This window comes from Sardina pilchardus, chromosome 12, assembly GCF_963854185.1.
Source record: "Sardina pilchardus chromosome 12, fSarPil1.1, whole genome shotgun sequence".
Lineage (NCBI taxonomy): Eukaryota > Metazoa > Chordata > Actinopteri > Clupeiformes > Clupeidae > Sardina > Sardina pilchardus.
In genome coordinates, this window is record NC_085005.1 from 33672558 (window position 1) to 33688204 (window position 15647).

General features: G+C 43.0%; 1 protein-coding gene across 1 annotated transcript; it reads right to left on the reverse strand.

The window, feature by feature from the left end:
- Positions 1-13797: 13797 nt before the first annotated feature.
- LOC134098256 (GTPase IMAP family member 4-like) lies at positions 13798-14985 on the reverse strand. Its single transcript, XM_062551266.1, has 2 exons — positions 14976-14985; positions 13798-14584 (listed from the first exon to the last, which is right to left on the reverse strand). The coding sequence occupies exons 1-2, from the start codon at positions 14983-14985 to the stop codon at positions 13860-13862; spliced, it is 735 nt and encodes a 244-aa protein (XP_062407250.1). The 3' UTR covers positions 13798-13859.
- Positions 14986-15647: the final 662 nt, after the last annotated feature.

Sequence of the window (15647 nt, forward strand, 5' to 3'; positions counted from 1 at the left end):
CATATGTGATCAAAGCCATGTTCACTTCAGAAAGCTTTACCTGACTGTATAAACCTGTCCATGAATGTTTCCCATATAGCTGTTTAAAGCTTTCTCAGTCTCTATAAACCTTTCCATGAATGTTACTCATAGCTGTTTCCCTCTTTGTTGATGTGGTACTTTGAAAATACTGCAAGTAAACTAAATGACATGCATGCTTTTTAATATTGATAAGTGTACTTTAAGAACCTTAATATTGATAAGTGTACTTTAAGAACCTTAATATTGATAAGTGTACTTTAAGAACCTTAATATTGATAAGTGTACTTTATAAGAAGCTCCAAATGGGATGTTGTTGCTCTTCAGTCCTTTCCTCTCTCCCTCTCCTCCTCTCTTTTTCTCTCTCCTCCTTTCCTTTCCCTTCTTATCCTCCTCTCCTCTCCTTATCTCTCACTCTCCTCCTCCTCATTTTATTCTCCTATCCCCCTCCTCCTCCTCTCCCCTCCTCCTATTCTCTTCTCTCACTCTCCTCCTCCTCTCACTCTCTTCCTCCCCTTATTCTCCTCTCCTCCTCCTCTCTTCTGTATATTTTATTCTTCTCTTCATTCCACTCTCCCTCATTCCATCTCTTTATTGATAGAATATTTCTAAATCAAATCTTCATCTGTTTTGTGTACATATGTTTTGTATATGCTTTGCAAGTGCATCAGATCTGTTTGTTTCCCATATTCATAAGCTGCCATACTTGCCTATTATGCAATAAAGCCTTATTTTCTCTAGCCCTTCTCTGTTAGTCTGGTCTGGTCTGGGATTGGTTTAAAATATCTGCTACCTGTACTGTGCACAATACAGTGGAGTCAAATCAAATCCAGTGTTGGCCACTAGGTGTCAGGCCTGAGCTAAGCACTGGTACCAATCCTCGTTGTTACTCAGTGTCTCCCCCTGGTGCTTAGGCCGCTGAACTGCAGCTGCAGGTCAGTTTAAGGGGACATACTGTATTATGCAAAACTCACTTTTTGCGGGCCTTTGTGTTCATATTTAGGCCTCTACTGTTCTTATAAACACTCCAAGCGCGAAGAAAAACCATCCATCCGTTTTCTGTAGATCAGTAGAAAGACTTTGGTGTCAAGAAAGTATGCTGCTGTGAGCCATTTGGATGGCTCCCTTATTCTGATGTCATACTAAGGAAATTTGCATAGACCAACCCTAGCACCAGGGTCTAACATATGTGGTTGGATGCCGGCTCTGTTTGTAGTCATTTTCACCTGTGAAACGAGCAGCGTAATCAATACACACAGCCGGAGGCGTGGCCAGCCCAGAAACGGCTCAATTTGGGAGAGACCAATTTTAACTTAGTTTAAAAAGAGGTATAATATGTCCCCTTTAAGAACTAAACTAGTCACTAGTCTCAACACAGTCACTGAAAGGGGCTAACCTGGGATCACACATACTTACAAGCAGACACTTACAAACACACACACACACACACACACACACAGTCTCTGATCAGTAATGGAGCTTCACTACCTGGTGGTCATGATGCTACTGCTAAATAAGCTATGCATAATGTACTGTATATGAAGAACATATTATATAAAATCAACATGCTAAAATAGATGCAATATCACATCATAGATAAACGATTAAATGAAGAGCTGTTTTACTAGAAAGTAGAGGTGCATAACTGAGTGACTACAATGTACCACAACAGCACCACAAACAGACAGTCATTTCCATCTAACTCCACAATCTCACCAGATCCCTCACACTTCAGCTTTGCCTACATAAGCTTCAGCTCCTGGAACATCGTATATCATCAAAATAATCATCACCTCCACCAAGGAGCTTATGTGTTCATCTGTTGGTCAGGATGGGCCTCAAGGTGACGTTGAGGAGCTTATGTGTTCATCTGTTGGTCAGGATGGGCCTCAAGGTGACGTTGAGGAGCTTATGTGTTCATCTGTTGGTCAGGATGGGCCTCAAGGTGACATTGAGGAGGTTATGTTTTCATCTGTTGGTCAGGATGGGCCTCAAGGTGACATTGAGGACGTTATGTGTTCATCTGTTGGTCAGGATGGGCCTCAAGGTGACGTTGAGGAGTGTGTGTGCCATCTAGGGTCATGCACATCTTCGGGTATCGACAGGGTTAGACATGACTTGTTTCAGACAGGCAAAAAGGCAATGGAAATGTTACCGCCAACAAGTGATGCATTGGCATTGCATCTTGCATATGCGAATCATTAGGCAAAGGTATGGCTGTAGTCCGGCAAGGTGCATGTTAGTGAAACCCCTGAGGAGACGGGTGGTTGGAAACTTTTACCTGTTGCATTTTGTGAAGGATTACTTTAAGCACTGAGTACCCACATGATCATTTGCAAGACTTTAATCTCATATTTTGAACTAAATAAAAAACAGTTTGGTGTACATTTTCAATTGTATTGGTATGTTAAAGACAACTCATAGGCTAAGAGAGGCCAACATTGAAAGTGGAAGGGATTGTTTTACTTTACACTTGATGTGACATGTCTGACTGAGTTTTAACACAATCTTTGTCTAAAGTAAATTCCATTTTCTAATTTTGCTGCCACAGTCTCCAACATGATGCTGCAGTGGTCCTTCCACTACCCCCTACAGTCTCCAACATGATGCAGTGGTCCTTCCACTGCCCCCTACAATCTCCAACATGATGCAGCAGTGGTCCTTCCACTACCCCCTACAATCTCCCACTCCATGCTGCAGTGGTCCTTCCACTACCCCCTACAATCTCCATCATGATGCAGCAGTGGTCCTTCCACTGCCCCCTACAATCTCCCACTCCATGCAGCAGTGGTCCTTCCACTACCCCCTACAATCTCCCATTCCATGCTGCAGTGGTCCTTCCACTACCCCCTACAGTCTCCATCATGATGCAGCAGTGGTCCTTCCACTACCCCCTACAGTCTCCGACTCCATGCTGCAGTGGTCCTTCCCTCTGAGGATTTTGCAGTAGCCTGGAGAGGGACGGGGTGTGTCATGGAGGGGAGCAGAGCTGCGGCAACATACACACACACACACACATCACCAGCTGCATGGCCAACAGCTGTGTGTAAGTGTGTGTGTGTGTGGGGAGGGAGTGGGGGGGGTGGGGGGGTTGTGAATGTTAATGTTCACCGACACAGTCAATATGGATCTTGTTTTGTTTTATCTTAACCATTACAGTAACACTTGTAATCTGGTTGAAATTAACCATGGTCATCAGTAATCTGTTTCAGATGACAAATTGTTGATGTTAATAATTGTTGCTGAATGTTAATCATCTCGACTTTTGTTTGATTGTAAAATGTCCAGTAATACATACAGTTCACTCCTCTGCTCAATGATTTAGGACAACAGTGGAGCTGTTTTCAGTTAATATCAGGGTGGACATAATCAATATAATTAAGCAGATTCATATATCAGGGTGGACATAATCCCGACACGCTACCTATGCACGCTGCACGCTGCACGCACGGGATGCAAGAGTGTCGAAGCAGATTAGCAGAGGCTGGCAGACAAGCACGGGGGTGTCAACGATAACGGTAAGTTACCGGGGCTGTCTGCCAATACATGCTTAAAAGGCCAGAGTAAAACATTTAACATTCACTTTGCTCTTCAACATGTATATGTTTGCCCCTTTTTGTACTTTGTAGATCAGCTATGCCACTCAGGAAGAAGAAAGGGGACATACGAAACTTTTTCACGAAGCAGAGTGGCATAGAAGTTAGTCTATCATGATAGAATGCTAACGTTTCCTTACCAAGTCACTGAATGTTAATTAACCGTTTCTATAGTATATTCTGTAATGTATTGGCGAGTGTAGCCCATACAATGCAGAGAAATAAAAGGGAGATCACCGAATTCACAGTTTAATGAAGAACTGTCATGGAATTGCTTGACAAGTTCTGAAAGTACTTCCCTGTGGCAGTACTTTTTGCTAGTGTAATGTCCATAATAATGTATGTTAATAAAATGTTGTTTGTTTAGCATTACACAGTCTTAGGTATTTCTGTATTTATTTGAGAGTGCATTTCGAGATTATACAGTTGTACTAGCTCTTTAGGGACAGTTTACAGAATGGTGTATCAGTCAGGATACAATATAACGAGATGAAGTAGATTCACTTCTGTATTGTGATATTCTGTATTGCCAACAGTCTGAAATAACAAAGGAAATCGCCATGATTGCACTGATATCTTAATTAAATTTAATCAAAAATGCCCTCCTCCCCCTCCTCCGCTTTTGGTGCCACCCTGACATCTGGCTGCAGTGTAGCTGCACTACAACAAGTAAATGCCACATATTGGGTACTGAAATATTCACAAGAATCCATAGAAATTTAATCTTCATGTTGTTTTATCCAATATTAGCTGTCCAGATGTATAGTCTCGCTTATATACAACCATTGATCCAACAAAGTAAATGCAAAAATAGAGTCTTTTGTGTAATTATTCCAGATTTTGTGTAGTCACTCTGTATCAGAACACCTGACATACAATCCAAAACGTCTACAAGAAACCTCTGAGTGTTACCTTTAATGTGAGACCAAGATTATGCTTCTACACAAAGGGGTTCATGTGCAGAAAGCATTTGATTGTCAGTATGCATTTTGGATAGCTATAAGTCCTATGGGGAGTTTCCATTGTTTTTAAAAAAAAAAAAAAAAAAAAAAACGCATGAGCATACCTTGGCAAATAATGTCTACAGCACTCATATTTCAAGCTACTGTATATTGATCTACTTTTGCACACAGCTTCACAAGACCTGGTTCTAGGGCTCAGTTGTATTTCCTAAAGGCTCAGAGGGACCTAGAGGGCTGATATGTGGTCAGTTCAGAGACGCTTGCAATCCGCCAGGATGAAAAAACTATATTCTAGCCTCTGTGGCCCTTGGCTTTCCAGAGAGGTCAAGCATTTGATGGTAGGCCAAACTGGGTGGGAGCTGTGGCCTCTAGATTTTGGGGGGAAAGCCTAGAGATGGCCCTGTTCTTTAATTAATTCATAAATGTATATAATTTATTTATTATAGTGATGAATTCAAAATGTCTTTGTAGGCTATCTCTGAGGTTTGAGCATAGGGGTAGGCCCATCTATGAACTTTTTGGGAAATGTGCAATATCATTGGCTAGGAGTGTTTCTCTTCTAAGTTGGAGTTATTGATTACTATGTCTGCCATGCCCACTGTAATTCCATTCTGTTGTCTTCTGTTGTCTATGTGGTATGCGTGAATTGGTATTTTGTTTTCATGATAAGCAGTTGTATGCAGCACTGTAATGCCCAAGACAAATTTCCCTTCTGGGACAATAAAGTTCATCTTATCTTATCTTAATAAAGAAAAACAAATATAATTTAGTGACTCATAAATTCATAGACATATTTATTCCTAAACTATGGTTCATTTCCATACACAGTTACATAAATAACAGGCTATGTAATCTGGTCAAATCTAAGATATGCTTAGCTTCTGTTATCTGAGAAACAACATTGCCATCTAGTGGTCAAACAGTGGGTACTACATAATTATTGTCGTCTGCACACATTTCTAGAGTAATATAAATGCAAGAGGCTATTGTTTAAACTAAACTAAAACACAAACGAATTACAGTCTCCTCAGTAAAAGTTCACTTCTGGGTGTCCCCACCAAAGCTGAGACCAAACCTACGCCCTTGCCGTGATCTGCCTACAGATGTTTGCTGTCTGGTGTTTTATAAAGGACACACACAATGCCTCCCCTCCCCCTCTTTATGTCTAACACTCTCTCACACTATTCTCTCTCCTCCATTCGCTCCCCCATGTCCTCCTCCTTTCCCTTGGCTTTGTTACCATAATTTGGGTAAATAACCCCATGAACCTTTCCCATCATTATGTCCTCCATGTGATATGCCATCTATTTTATCCAGCAGCTCTCGGACCTGCCTCCTGTCTCCGATGTTCTTGTTGTTCAACACGTGGTACTGGCCACTGCACCTCCCCAGCAGTTTCTGCAGGTTCTGGTCATCTCTGATGAACTGCTCTATGTTGGTGTCTTCCAGTCGGTCTCCGTAGGTGAACAGCAGCATGGTCTGTTTGGAGACTTTAGGACCCAGCATCTTCTCCAGAGTCTCCAGCCCTTTCTGCTCTTGTTCAGTAAATCTCCCCAGCTGGAGGGTGAGGAGGAAGACATGAGGACCTGGAGAGCACTGTTCGACTGCTTTACGCAGCTGTGCTTTCACCTGCTCTGGAGACAGCTGAGTGCTGATGAGTCCTGGGGTGTCGACCACAGCAACTCTACGACCCTCAACATCCCCCTTTTTCTTCATACTGCTCAGAGTCACAGGTGTGGAGCTCAGCTTACAGTCAAACTTCTTCTTTCCCAGGATGGTGTTTCCTGCTGAGCTCTTCCCCACTCTCTCCTGACCCACCAGCACCACTCTCAGATCTCCTCTCCCATTCCCTCCTCTCTCTCCTCCATTCCCTCCTCTCTCTCCCCCATTCCCTCCTCTCTCTCCCCCATTCCCGCCTCTCTCTCCTCCATTCCCTCCTCTCTCTCCGCCATACCCGCCTCTCTCTCCGCCATACCCGCCTCTCTCTCCGCCATTCCCTCCTCTCTCTCCATTCCCTCCTCTCTCTCCTCCATGCCCTCCTCTCTCTCCCCCATTCCCTCCTCTCTCTCCTCCATTCCCGCCTCTCTCTCCATTCCCTCCTCTCTCTCCTCCATTCCCTCCTCTCTCTCCTCCATTCCCTCCTCTCTCTCCGCCATACTCGCCTCTCTCTCCTCCATTCCCTCCTCTCTCTCCTCCATTCCCTCCTCTTTCTCCTCCATTCCCTCCTCTCTCTCCGCCATACCCGCCTCTCTCTCCTCCATTCCCTCCTCTCTCTCCTCCATTCCCTCCTCTCTCTCCTCCATTCCCGCCTCTCTCTCCTCCATTCCCTCCTCTCTCTCCTCCATTCCCTCCTCTCTCTCCGCCATACCCGCCTCTCTCTCCTCCATTCCCTCCTCTCTCTCTGCCATTCCCGCCTCTCTCTCCTCCATTCCCTCCTCTCTCTCCGCCATACCCGCCTCTCTCTCCTCCATTCCCTCCTCTCTCTCCTCCATTCCCTCCTCTCTCTCCTCCATTCCCTCCCTTCTCTCCCCCATGCCCTCCTACCACATGCTCTCCTCCTTCCCTCCTTCTTTTCATGCCCCCCTTGTCCTCTTCCGTTGGTGGAACCGTATCCATTGGTGTTTCAAAGTCAACCATCTCTATGGTGTCATTTCTTCCATGTGCTCTCAGCAGCTCTGCTTTCACCTGCTCTGGAGACAACTGAGTGCTGATAAGTCCTGGGGTGTCGACCACAGCAACTCTACGACCCTCAACATCCCCTTCTATCTTCTCACTGCTCAGAGTTAAGGGTGTGGAGCTCATCTTACAGTCAAACTTCCTCTCTCCCAGGATGGTGTTTCCTGCTGAGCTCTTCCCCACTCTCTCCTGACCCACCAGCACCACTCTCAGATCAGAGCCTGGAAACAACACATGTTATCAGGGGGTGGAAATACCCGAGAGCCACCCCAACAGCCTCTCACACACACACAGACTGCATTTGTTTTCTTTAAACAGGATGATGTTTGGACACATAGAGAGGAATTTGATTAGTAAAGAAGGTGCTGACCAGTGAGCATTTAATCATTATTATCATTATGGTATGTCATCATTGTGATTATTATGATTATGATTATTATAATTGTAGAAAATATTGCAGGCTCTAGACTCAACAGCAAAACATACATCATAAAAAATAAATAGATACATTAACACATACTGTACAAACAGACTCTGATTCATGACTGTTTAATATTCATGAGTTATAATTTAAGCATTACACTGAACATGTCCCTCCCTTTGCCCCAACATTTCACTTTGTATCAGTCTGTTGGACTTCTGTTGTTGTTGTTATTATTATGACCGATTCTGAATTTTTCGTCAACGATTCCCGGGACACCGTAACACCGGGGCACATGAAACTTGGTGGGCATGTAGCCCCAGTAGACTTGTGCGGAAAAATTTCGTTTCGTCCCCGGGGGTCACTGCTACCCCCGCCCGAAGCCCAAAAATTTCAGTTTTTCCTACATAACTACCTGAACCGTGGCACCGAGGATGACAAAATGTTTATGGTATGTTGGTCTCAAGAGCTAGCATCAACTTAGCTTATAACCAGTCATTTGTGATTTGCAACCCCATGGTAAAAATTGAAAATGCAATGTAATATTGCTTTAATTGCCCCTATCTTCAGATGAGATGTTATGAACTGCACCAAATTTCATGTGTATGATTAACCTGACACCCTCTGGGAGTATGCCAAGTTTTGTGGAATTTCATCCATGGGGGGCTATAAAATAAATGGATTTATGTGTACATTCAGGACTGTATACCCATCGGCCTGTAGATGGTGGTATTAACCCTCTGGAGTCTAAATCCCCCCCTGGGGATTTGAAAAACTGTTCCAAACACACATCTCAATCTCTGCTAGTTTTTGTCCTAGAAACATATAAGTGACACCATTAGAAACCTTGAATCAATTAGTTTCCAAATATATGTTTTAAAAGAATGGTTGCTCTGGGTGCAACAAAAATACAAACATGCAGGAACACACACACACACACACACATAAATACACACACACAGACACATTCCTACACACACGCACCAGCACATACACACATGTATATAAAAAATGACACAAACACATGCACAAACACGCCCACACGCATGCACACATACACCCTTACACACACACAGATGCACAGTACACACACCTCTCACACACACACACACACACCTCACACACAGAGATGCACAGTGCACACACACACACATTTTTGAGCACGTTTTCTGAGATGCACTGTGTGAGACCACCGGAGCTGAGGAGTGTGTGTGTATGATGTACTATAGCCTGTGTGTGTGTCTGTGTGTGTGTAGGGGGGGGGGTTCTGTGTGCCCATGTGTGTGTTTGCATGTGTGTATATGTGTATGTGCATGTTCTGTGTGTATTCTGTGTGTGTTCTCTTTCCTTCTCTCTCTCTCTCTGTGTCTGTGTGTGTTCTGTGTTATCTGTGTGTATTCTGTGTGTGTTCTCTCTCTCTCTGTGGGTGTATCTGGGTGTATTTGTGTGTGTGCCTGTGTGTGAGTGTGTGCCTGTGTGTGTGTGCACGCGCGCGCATTAGAGATGCACCGATCGATCGGCTGGTGACCGGAATCGGGCGATTTTCACGTGATCGACCATGACCGGCGACCGGCCGGTCAGTCTGAGACATGCCGATTTTATGCCGGTCAAATCCACTCGCACGTATTTGTAACAACATCACACTGAGTTTACAAAGTTTGATGAAGCTAGCAAAGGCCAACAGTCAGGGCTGGATAAAGCGCTAATAGGCTACTGAGTTTTTCTATGCAGCGAAAGCTGCTTTGCCATATTGCGTGGAATTTACTAAGCTGTCACTTCAGGATACAGCGCTCATCAAAGTCCGTCCTTGCCGCTAATTGCGTGCCCACAGCTGAACCACAAGCGCTATCAATAAGCAGCGACATATCTATACTCCAGGCGAGACACGGCAGGAATAAACATAGTTTAATTTGCTTCGGTTTGCCAACTTATCATGTATTCTTTCACACTACAACAACTAAGTCCAATTTACACATTTAGAGGTTTATTTCATTACCTTTAGTCTGATCATGCCTGTATATTTCTTCTAAATTCGCCAAAAAGTTAGCATTCTAACGTGCAATAAACTACCACGACCGTGATACAAAACATATCATGCGTGGTGTCGTTGGAAAGCTGTGGTTCTCCTGCATGACATTATGCCATCCAAATATGGACACTTCTTTAGTATCCACAAGCAATCATGAAGGTTCAAAGAAGACTGTGGACAGAATGTATGTCATTTGCTGTGTTTCAAGGCTGCTCAAAATGAGTTTTTTTTTTTTTTTTTGTCATTTTCCAACATCTCAGTCTATGTAGCACATGTACACCAAGCTTTCCAGTTATCAGTATTCTGAAGATATTTACAGTTGGATATTGGATGTGAGAAGAAAAAAGTGTTCCTACAGTGCATTTCTATTAGGCTAGTATGTGTGAAATGAATGTCCCACACTGGGAATACTGCAGCTGAAGAAGACTTGAAGAAGAATCTGTCTATTCACATTTTTCTACCAGCCATTTATAAGTTGATTACATTTCTATATTCACATGTTGTAGCCTATTAAAGAAATATAGGCTAGAAAATAACTCTTTGTTTGTGCTGTAAAGTGGTTAGAAGAAATTAAATCGGAATGGGCTAAAAGCGGTATCGGCAGGTCAAATTCTATGAAAAATCGGAAATCGGAATCGGCCAAAAAATTGCAATCGGTGCATCTCTAGCGCGCATGTGTGTATATGTGTGTGTGAGTGTGTGCGTGATCTGATATTGGAGTGACAGTGATGTTAGAGAACACAGTGAACATATATACATAAAGACACATAAACACACACACACAAGCAGACACACACACACTCATAGACAGAGAAGCACTCATACACAAAAGCAAGCGCACACATGCACACACTCATTTACATACATAAAAGTTGCAGAAGGGGATGGAGTAGGCGATGGAAACAAAAGCGTGATTGATATTTGCGGAGAGAATGTGCAGGACTGAGCGGCGGTCATATTGTGTATCGCTTTGCGGTACATCTAGTTATTATTATTAGTAGTAGTAGTAGTTGTTGAAATAGTAGTACTAGCATTAAAGTTTTTTTTTGAGTGACCTGACCTATCAGATTGAGGGCCAGATGTACTAACACAGCGCTAACAGCGAGTTTTTGTATACGCAGAATGCGAACGCTGTGCTTTGCTATATTGCGTGGAATTTACTAAGCTGTCACTTCATTACATTAACTGCGGTCATCCCCGCCCTTTCCCGCCCCCTCTACAACGCTAGTTGCGTGTGCAGAGATGAACCACAAGCGCAGTTGAATATTGCAATAAAAGAATCAAAGTTTAGCGATCATACATGATACAAAGAGATGTCAATGAGCAGCGACAGACAGAGTACAGGCCTAGAAGTTCTACTAATCCACTTAAAAAAATACTTGTGAACTATTTACTGCAGGTAGACTATAAGGATATGACTTACAGTAATGCCTGTCTAACAGATTGGGAAGTGTAGCCTAGACTATGTCGTGAAAGAGAAAATACGATTTTAGAGAGGCAAACAAAAGTTAAGTTTGCTTTTGACATAGTATAATGAAGAAAACTGATGCTCTGAATATTGATTCAGCTGACTCGAAACGTTTTTCTAATAGACGCATTTACCCGCAATTGGATTACACTTTCAGAAGGCGGAAGTTTTTCAACGCAGAATAGACGTGCGCTGTTTTCATACATATGGCGGAATACTTAATCAATCGCTATTAGCACCTCTCCTCCCCTGTACTTGCGCGTTACACCCATGTTCAGCTGATCCGCCCAGGAATTAATATGCATGACACGGAAAAGCGCATATAGCCATTCTCAGCTCCCACGGCAGGCAGTCTGCGCGTTTCTCTCATTGCGGCTTGTTTGTACATATCCTCCCCATGTTTAAACGCGCACGTTACACCTGAAATGGGCGCAAAACGTTAGTACATCTGGCCCTCAGTGTCATGTATGTGAACCATAAGACAAAGCATGATACTTGACAGGTATGTAAAAGCAATGGCTACAACATGTTGGACAAAGAAGCACTGACACAGATGTATATTTATATTTAATGTAATATTATTCATATATTATGTCCAGGACATAAATTAATCAACCTCTAAATGTTTTACATTTTAATCTCGATTTTCTATCAACAAACATTAAATTATTATTTTCTCCAGCTGTCGGGCCATGACATGTTAACTGCTTTGGATTAAATAGCTAAACGATTATGCAATTAAAGGTCCCATATTATACTTATTTTAGTCAAAATAGACCTGATTGGTGGCTGTTCCACTCTCAGCTCATGCACGAGCTTAGTGTGGGCACGAGCTCTCCTTCTGTACCTTACGTCAATCAGTAACTTGGCACTTAATTGGCTAAGTAAAACGGCACCGGAAACAAGCCCCTTGAAACGCCATGTTGAAGCCTGAAAAAATCGTTCAATTTTGGCATTTTTCACTAGCCTAGCATTCCCATTGAAATGAATGGGGGCGGGACTTGTTCACTTTCTCCAGTTCTATAATACCTCCATGGTTTAACCCCTCAGTCACATTAGCTACAATAGACAGCGACAAATCGTCAGGTTGCCAATCATAGACCTCTGAAGTTCGCCTACAAAAAGGATCCAAAGCTGCCATCTTTGCCCATATAAGGAGATCCGGGAGTTAATTGAAGCTAACTGCCTATGGCAAGTTGCATGGTAAGTTAGCTCTGGGGTAGCAAAGATCAAAGTGTGCCGTCTTCACCTACCGAAGATCACAGTATCCACTAGACGGCAGTGGACAAAACTGTGTAGTGCAAAACGTCTGCATTTCCAATGTCATCATCCCCGCGAGAGTTTAACAGGTGCGATAATGGAAAATCCCCATGTTATTTTCCCATAGAAAAAATCTCAAGATACCGGATCTCCTTATTTGGGCAAAGATGGTGGCTTTTTTGTAGGCGAACTTCAGAGGTCTATTTTCAACAGGAGTGGGCGTTTTCCAGTGAGAAGCGACGAGCTTGCCACTGCTACGAGCAAGGCGGGGCCAAAATAGACAAGAAGCAGAGAATGTCTAATAAGGGGAGAAGGACCACTAGCGAAATACTTCCGCATGGTACTGCAACTAGAGGGCGATCGCGAGCAAGTGATGAATCAATGGGTAGCAATGGAGCTGAACCCCCCAGTACCACATTTGTCGTTATATAATTTTTTCTCCTAAAATTGCATTAATGCATGCGATGCAGGATAACTTGACTTGACAATCAGCTGACCAATACAATTTTTAATATGTGTTGTTATTCCTAAAAACCCTTTCAAAGTTTTCATGTCACGTGACACAAGCGAACCACTTTACGGCCATAGACCTAAAAGAAGGTTCAGCTTCACGACGGTCGTAATCGGTCGCGAGTGTCGCGAGCATCCATGAGCTAAATGCTAGCATGTTACAGGGAAAACGGCCCATCCTATGAAAAGCAGAAAGGACATGAGTGACTTTTTATTTCATTTCCAGTGGAAAACCTATACTCAGGTAGCTACTACGACAATGTACATTAAGAAATGAAGTTGTCAACTGTGAAAAAAACGAGTTCTAGCCGCTTAGCCCCATAGACCACAATTCATTTATCACTTGCTCGGCAACGTCCCTAGCGGAATTTCAACAGATTGCAGGAACAATCCGGTACAATGGAGTTAATAGGAAGTGGACCGGCTCTCCCTAAAGGGGCTCTGCAAGAAGTCTATTTTATGCAAATGTTGAGCGATGCAACAAAGCAACTGAAGTACCCATTCAGATTCCAGCATTACAGAATTACAGCCACAGGGGACAACGCTCCCACTCGTGTCATATTGCTTAAATATGGCAACAAGAATGAGGTGTTTCTGTTTGTATTCTTGAAATATGGATGTGGACATTTGGATATTTTGTGTAGCCTAGAGCCTACTGTTGGAGACAATATGCTACAACCAAAATGGAGGATCTTCGACAGGAAGCTCATAATCTAGTGGGTGAGTAGAAACATCAGACCCAAATGGAAGTACAAAAGCACAGAAAAAGCGAGTTTTGCATAATATGGCCCCTTTAAGAGAAAAAGAAAGAAGAAATAAACCAAATCAAAAGTACACACTGTAAGAGAATATTTTCTAGTATCTCCATGTTAATGTGGCTTTAATGATCCTTACTTAATGGCTTATTTACCACTAAAAATTACAATATAGTGCATGCATCCATAATTTTTTGACGAAATCGACGAGTAAACGAGTTGTCTTGCTCTGCCTCTTCTCTTGTTTTTTTGTTCTGCGCCATTTCTTCTTTTATGGCTCTTTCAGCATCCTTCAGCATTTCATTGGTGTAGTAGGTGCCTCCATTTCTCTGAACCAATAGGTTGATCTTCCCCAGCAGATCCCTGACCTGAGAGAGGTCTTTGGCTTTGTTGTTAAACACTTGATATCCACAGCACTGTCTTATGATACAACCAAGAGGTGAACTGTCACTAATTAAGTCCTCTACTTTGAGGGCCTCTTCCTCCAGAGCATCTCCATTGGTGAACAGGACCATGGTGTACTTGGCTGATTCCTTACCAAACAGGGTCTGAATGATTTTCACAGCGTCTTGTTCTTCGGCAGTGAATCTGCCCAGCTGGAGCACAACCAGGAACACATGAGGACCAGGAGCGGCTAATGCGACACATTTGGCAATCTCTTTCTTCACATTGTCTCGGTTTTCAGTTACTCTGGTGTCAAACAGACCAGGAGTATCAACTACTTCCAGTGTTTGACCCTCAAACACTCCTGTATCCTTTTGACACTGTGTTGTCAGTGAGGAAGTAGACAGCTTAGATATAAAAGTTTGCTTTTTCTGTAAGATAGTGTTTCCTGCTGCACTCTTGCCAACTCCAGTTTTCCCAACAAGCACAATCCTGAGATGTGGCTCTGTTGAAGAAGTTCACAAACATATTACTGATGTTGATAGCATACAGGACATATTTTACCATTTCCTTTATGTTTTACGCACACAACCCTCATCAAAAAGTCCTATAGGATTCCAATCAGATTTGGGAACCAATAGGATTGGGATACGATAGGACTAACAATCCTATCCACCTTATTCCTTAAACCGGAAATCTGTCCGGTTTTCATCTTCTGGTTATTCTGTTTACATTATAGCTTTGTGCATTCTCAGTACGCTAACTAGAATATGCTTCAACTTAGACTTCTTTCGAAATGTTGACAATTCTGCCCTCAGCATGGACATACTACATAATATATAATCAATAGAAAATATAAAAGTTTACTTTCATATGCATTATGATATGTTAAGCACTGTCAACCATCACGTTCAAATCAATACAATACAAAAACCGTTTTCTGAATACTGAGGTGTCATGGCGATGCCCATTGTTGGCTAAAGGCTGGCTTACATTGTACGATTTTGGTCTGTTTTAACAGTCGGTGACTACATTTCCAAAATCGGGCGGAAATCATGGGAGTTGTACTGGAATCACGGCGCGCTCCTGTCCACTAAATCGTTTAGTGTAAGGTGCCGATCTAAACATACACTGTGCGATTTTTTCAATCGCGGTATTCAGCTGTTGCTCATACTGTAAGAGTGAATTCGCACTCACACTACACGATCCGATGGTCGGATGCGATTTGACTGCTCACACTGTACGTCCATATCCAACTCGTCGGACTCTTTTATCTGGAACTTGCGGCTCCGTGTTGTCTAATTGCTTTCAGTGTTGCCAGGTCACATGAGGAGAAATAAGCAGCAGGTCTCTGAAAATAAGCCATAATAAAGACACAACCCCAAAAGGTTATAGCATCCCCTCCCCAAACCCCTGTTACATTTCTGGGGTGGTCATAGAGGAGCCTACAGTGAGAGTCAACGCAGCTGCATAGGTTCAAAATGCCCTCTGTGTAGGTTACGTGTAGGCGCTGCGTGCAACCAGCAACTTCACACAAAATCAAGCCCAAGTCACTTAAAATAAGCAGA